The 6,244-nt window shown below is 39.9% G+C and overlaps 1 protein-coding gene across 1 annotated transcript; it reads right to left on the bottom strand.

Moving 5' to 3' along the window:
• Window positions 1-300: 300 nt before the first annotated feature.
• On the bottom strand, window positions 301-4,211 carry LOC140929404 (methyltransferase-like protein 27). The gene is made up of 2 exons (XM_073379204.1): window positions 3,939-4,211; window positions 301-465 (listed from the first exon to the last, which is right to left on the bottom strand). Exons 1-2 carry the CDS (start codon window positions 4,159-4,161, stop codon window positions 305-307), a joined length of 384 nt encoding a protein of 127 aa, XP_073235305.1. The 5' UTR covers window positions 4,162-4,211; the 3' UTR covers window positions 301-304.
• Window positions 4,212-6,244: the final 2,033 nt, after the last annotated feature.

Below are 6,244 nucleotides of genomic sequence, written 5' to 3'. Positions count from 1 at the left end.
TTCAGTCCCTTTGTGCAGTAAGATATTACAGTGATTGCCGTATTATTCTCCATTAAATGTGTAAGTAGAGTGAACTTTGACTCAACATACCGTAAAATAAAAATTGAAAATACCATATTAAGGTTTCTTCCACTTAAATATTCTGCTACTTGAACAGAGAATCGCAAAAATTAGTTCCCACCAGAAATTTCAGTCATCTCGAACCGCAAAAATTTGTTCCCGCAAACCACAAAAAATCGCCAATCCGCAAAATAAAACTCCCGAAAAATTTTCATGCTACACGGTAGTTGGATGTCAATATTTTTCACAGGAGCTTAAACACAAACGCGTTTGTCTTATCATCGTCGTCCACTGGCAATTTTTCTTTTGTAACAGTTTCCCAAATTCCTTCCATTTCCAACTCCATCAGTTTATCTTCCCATTCCTCCATACACTGATCTCTGATATCAAAGCAAAGAAGACCCCCTAAAATGTAAAATACAAAAGAGATTAGAGGGCTTAAGGCTCAAGTTTTGTTTCTAACTTTTGAGTCTTCAGATAAAATCCTGTGGTGTGACCATTCAAATGAAACCTCTTTAGCAGTACGTTCACATGGTACGCATTTTTTTTTTCAGGATTCTACAAAACGAAATTATTAAGTCGAATTTTGACTTTCGTCAACTTTGCCAGTGAAAGGGGTAAAACGCTACTCAGTGGCGGAACTAGGAGAGAGAAGCCTGGGAGACCCACCCCCTTATTTTCAGATCAACCAAAGGCCCCCAGGGATAAGAACGTTTTTTGCGGAGCAGACATTCTACCCCTCCCCCTCTTATCTCAAGGTCCGGATGACCTGGGCCCCCTACTATCTCATCTTCTTTTGTGTCTTTCCTGGTTCCCGATCCTATATGACTCTTTAATTGTGTCTTCTACTAGTCAAGGAATCATGAGTTGATCACTACGTCGGACAATATTGACTGACACAGGATAAAACTGACATCAAGTGTCAGACTGAAAAGATTTTTTACTCAAAATCTCTGCCATGAATTGGAAGAGCAAGTTCTGAAAACGTAACTGAGCCTCTCAAATTGAAATGACCCCATGTAAATGGTCATAAACTGCGGGTTAAAAATAGAAAGGTTAAGCAACTACACGGACATCAGCAAACTGTTGCTTCCCCTTGACGGACGTTGGCCGTCGGTAATCAGCGCAGCGCGTCTTGTGCTTAAGTGTGGTCCATACGTATACCGTACTGACCTCAGTTTTAAACGAATTCTTTGATAGCGCGTTATGCCATCAGGCGAGCACGATCATTCATACTGATACAGTGTTTAAGGACAGTCAGCTTACACTCCCTTTTACTATCATCACCCACAATACATTTAATTGAAAGAATTGAATTCAATCATGCGCAGCGTGAAGTATTAAGGTGACTCGACCCAGCTTTTTTTGGGGGGGTACCATCCTACTTTGAAGCTCTCTGGTATCTCCACCTTCACTTTTATCGTAAGTCTAACACATAGAATGGATAACATATAGATCAATCTACAATATAACTTAAAATTTTTGGCGATCGGAGTAAATGTCACGTGGTTATAATGCCACGCCCCTTTGAGGTCTGAACAGGAAAATCTGCTGTTGCCGGCATTTTCTCGTGAAAATCTATCGCCTACATATAGTGCGCATAAGTGCCTTGAGCTGAACAGAGTTTCATTAAAATCGCAAAGACTCAATTCGAGAAATTCAGCGGTTTCCAAATTTAGGTCATAATTTATGCGAAAATGATAAGCAAACTTTACACGATTATATCTAATACACTATGGGATTCATCCCTTTATTTTGGGCATCGTTATAACAAGAACGAGAAGTCCGAAGACTACAACAAAGCTGATTTAAAACAACGTGTATTGTTTTTTATAACAATATTTCGGCTGGCCATACCAGCCTGACTCAGTTCGTAAGGCCAGGGAGTCGCATTTGATAGCTAAGACCATGACTCTTGAACCTCATGGCCTAAACCGCCGTGACGAATTCTTGTAATCCATATCCTTAGTATTTTTCCTTTCCATTTTTTAAGTTGTACGCCATTTCCGCCTCTCCCTTTTATTGCGACATTCTCCATCTATATAATATTGTGATTGCTACATAAGTTCAGTAACATCTGTAAACCTGAAGAAGGCTGGTATGGCCAGCCGAAATATTGTTATAAAAAATAATTCACGTTGTTTTAAATCAGCTTTGCTGTAGTCTTCGGACTTCTCGTTCTTGTTCTTTATATTTTGGCTGATTTGATCTCTTTTTTAGAGATCCAACGTTTACAACTAGCAGTATCTTCGTCCACGGTTTTTGCAGTTAATTTAATCCTTTATCGTTATAACAGATGGGTCCTCGCAAGTCAGCAAAAAGCTTTAGGGCCTTGTAATGCGCGCGATTTCGAGCAAAGCAAACATATAGAAATTACAGTTTTAGCTATTTGTTGACATTTGTCAGCGTTTAAAAGTCGTTCTCACGAAAAAAGCATTTTCTTAAAAATTCGTAGTTTTTTTTCTTCAAAATTTATCAGGGCCACAGTTGATTAACTAACTACCCGGATTCTGAATTTCATGGTCATTGAAAAATTGTGACATTATTTTCTATAAGCCCAAATTTGAGTAAACATTGAAGATTTTTAGCGTTTTGGCTGAGTTTGTGCTTTGGGGGTTGTCTATTGTTTCTAGTCTTGTTCAGCACGAGTGCAAAGACCGCGTTTGGCCGACTTCCGAATGCTCACCGAGATATGGTAATTTTGGTACGATGAGACAGGCGATCGCGTGATACATATATCGATGTTTAACTCACGATTTTTAATCAATTCTCGTGTTTTTAAAAAATCAAGAAATGCTACACAACCTCTTCTCCTCTTCTACTTCCTCTCTCGCCCGAATAGCATTCAACATCCCGGCCATTTTCTTTTTAGAGTTTTTAATTCTCGGCATGACGTATACACTCAGCTGGCTGGAGACGTTACGTGACGGGAATCCCTTCTATTCTCTCGTACTAAATTATCATATCTCGGTGAGCATTCACTCCGATCGCCAAAAATTTTAAGTTATATTGTAGATTAATCTATATGTTATCCATTCTATGTGTTAGACTCACGATAAAAGTAAAGGTGGGGATACCAGAGAGCTTCAAAGTAGGATGGTCCCCCCCCCCCCCCCCAAGAAAACTGGGTCTGCGAATTAGTGTACAATAACGCGTTGGAATCCCGCAGAGTCGCAAGTACATATGTCGGCCGTTTTGATTGGCTAGTTTCGTAAGCAGTTTCTGATTAGTCCGATTTGAATTAAGTCTTGACAGGTTAAATACGACTAATACCTCGTGGCAAGAAAGATTGAGCTCGTGATAGCGTTAAACAAAACCTTAGAGTCAGCTTGAAAACCAGAGGTTTTTCTTGCTCCGGTGCCCTAATTCGCAGACGGACTTTACAACTGGTTTAAACGATGCGAGGGCCGGCTACAAGGCAGGCTACATTGAAGCATACGACCCCTAATTACTTACTTCCGGTCGACGCCTAGAAGACGACGGGAAGAAAACTGACCTCTTAAGGCTCGATCTCTAGTACAACTTCCAAGATCCCGAACCTTCTCCAGACCAGTATCCCTCAGCAGTATGTTTATTACTAATACGGTAATTTTCGGACTCCCTCATTACGATCCCTACTGTATCTGTGAAAACAAAAAATAAAAAGGTGGGAAAAATTGAGCACGTGGTCAGCTCTGTGCTTTGCTCGTGAGCAAGAGCTAGACGCACTGAGAGGAGATAAACAAACGAAATTAATATAATTGTACGCATGTGGCAGAGCGCTGTGTTTGTCTTGTGCCAGTCCGTCCGTTGCTCTCCGTCGCCAGCATGGCATCATTAACTTTACCATGCCTAAAGTGGTACTTAATTATATCAATGAATATAAACTAGCAGTTTACCTTTCACAACAATTCGACACATTTCTGCCAAAGCCGAAGGAAGAATGTGATTATTTCCAAACCCGTTGACACAGATAAGAGCGTCATAATCTCCTGTGTTTATCTCTGAAATCCGCTGATCGTCGATTGGAAAGCAGAAAAACTGTGTGTAAATCCCCTTCTTTCTTGCTTCATTTAGCATTTTTTGTGAACTATCCAGTGCGTGTAAATTGGTGTAGCCCATTTGGTGAAGCTCAAGACCTATTAAACCTGTTCCAGCCGCTACGTCGATAATTTTTAGATTTTGTCTACTTTTCTTTGTGAAGGTATTCAATGCTGCATCAAACATTGTAGTCATGGGCTTGCATAATTTGTAGGCGAAATCGCACAAAATATCCTGAAAGATAATGAACGCAGGCAAACGTCACTTTGGTCACGGATAGAGTATACTATAGTGGAACCCGGTTAATGCGAAACCGCCAGGAGGACATGCCACAGAGTCCTGTGTTATCCGGGTGTTCGTCAGACTCGTACCCAGTTGCTATTTACGTGTTTTGGGGGTGAGAGAAGATTGGGGTCAGGTTGACGCGCGCGGAGAGTCATGCGAAGGGACGAAGGAAAATAGCTATTTTTCACTTAACTACGATTCTGGGTGTTCGTATCAAGCGGGCTCTCAGAAAAAAAAAAAACGTCATGGACACATGTTTAAGCAGACATTGTTACGAGGAAACGTTGTTTAATTTTTTATCGGTAACTTTAACAAATTCATACTTAAGAAACCTCAGGATCATTTATCATAGTCTCAGGGTCAAATCCAAGGGAAATGAGACTTAGTTCCAGTTAGCGGGGAGTTCCAGTTACAGGGGTCCTACTGTATCTAAACGTTTTGCATAGATACCTTATCATAGTCAATTGCCCAGTCTTCATACATGAGTCTGAGCTCTTCTTTTGTTCCTGGAATTCCACCTTTTCTAAGGTGATTTAATCGACTTCTGAAACAAGTCAAAATAATCAAGTTACCTTAATTTAGACAGGGTCCTATCAGTCACTGGCTGGTATCAAAAGGAGCCCGGCGTAAATTATAACTACCTGATAAAAATTTAAAAAATTACTTAAAAATTACGTAGAAGGATTTGAAAAAGTGAAAAAAAAGGCAAAAATACATATCTTCACAATAATCACAATTTGTCTAAGATTAAGACGAGTAAGTGCGTTACCGTGAGTTACCTACGGGGTATATTAAGGAAAACTAATGGCTAAAATGAAGTCTAAGAAAGTTCATAACAATGGAAAGCGATGTAGCGTCATTTATTGACGTGGGTAAATTATTTAAAAGAACCGCACCCGAACATCTGAATTAAGCACAATTGGCTTACACCTACATATATAAACTGGCTGACGAGCAACTACACTTGTTTTGGCGCCAGAAACCGCCAGCGCGAGGCGAGAAAAATGGAACAGTGAGTGAGCCTACACGCGGGCTATTGATTTTTAAATTTCGCCTCTTTCGAGGTGTCAAGATACTAGCCAATAGAAGCAAAGCAGGTGAGCAAAACGTTCTGCAAACTCACACAAGTCAGCCTGCTCGCAGGCTATATACTGATAAACTTTTTGGATTAAGATTTCGAAGCTTGGAATTTCAACGACAACGAAACATAAAAAGAAAAAAATCCTGACACCGTAAATTTTAGGGGAGCTATCATATGATATTTTGTTTACGACACAAAACAGCTAAAACAAATATTTAAGACGAACGGATTTCTTATTTTTTCCTATTTCTTTTCTTTCCCTCTCTTTCACGCCTACTCAAGTAATTGCCAGCCTATTTTCATTGATATGTTTGCTCCGAAATGGGCACGCGGGCCCCATAATTTAGCACGTTTTCCCTCCTTGGACCCTTGCATTACCCCTGGGTATTGAGCGTGCTATTGAAATGTTTTGCCAACATCAGGATCACTTTTCAGATCGCTTTTCTATGCGTTCATGCCCCGAGAGGGCATATATACTTGCGTTTTTTGCTCCCCCCCCCCTCCAAATTTTTTTTAAAAAAGAAAAAGGAGGGGGTGTAAAACTTTTGAAGTGGTGATGCCATTTCTTTTTTCTCTTTTTTATTTAATTCTACTTACAAGATTAATCATTAGTAACTTTATTGATAAGCCTTAATAATCAAGTGCTATTAGTTCAATGTGCTAAAAACTCGATGTCCTTTACTTTGTGAAGTAACGCGCTCAATCTTACCATCATCATCATCAACCCAACCGCATATGTATTGTTTTCATTCCCATTTTATTAGTCAATCTTCTCATCATTGTCATCACTCACCCATC

This window comes from Porites lutea, chromosome 3, assembly GCF_958299795.1.
Source record: "Porites lutea chromosome 3, jaPorLute2.1, whole genome shotgun sequence".
Lineage (NCBI taxonomy): Eukaryota > Metazoa > Cnidaria > Anthozoa > Scleractinia > Poritidae > Porites > Porites lutea.
The sequence above is the reverse complement of the archived record's forward strand: the minus strand, read 5'-3'. Positions and strand labels throughout refer to the sequence as shown.

Bases quoted from the DNA above. Each gene is read 5' to 3' on its own strand.
- LOC140929404 (XM_073379204.1), bottom strand. From the start codon at position 4,161: ATGGGCTACACCAATTTACACGCACTGGATAGTTCACAAAAAATGCTA. The intron at 466-3,938 runs GTAAACTGCTAG...TTTACATTTTAG, and splicing joins GTGTCGAATTGTTGTGAAAG to GGGGTCTTCTTTGCTTTGAT.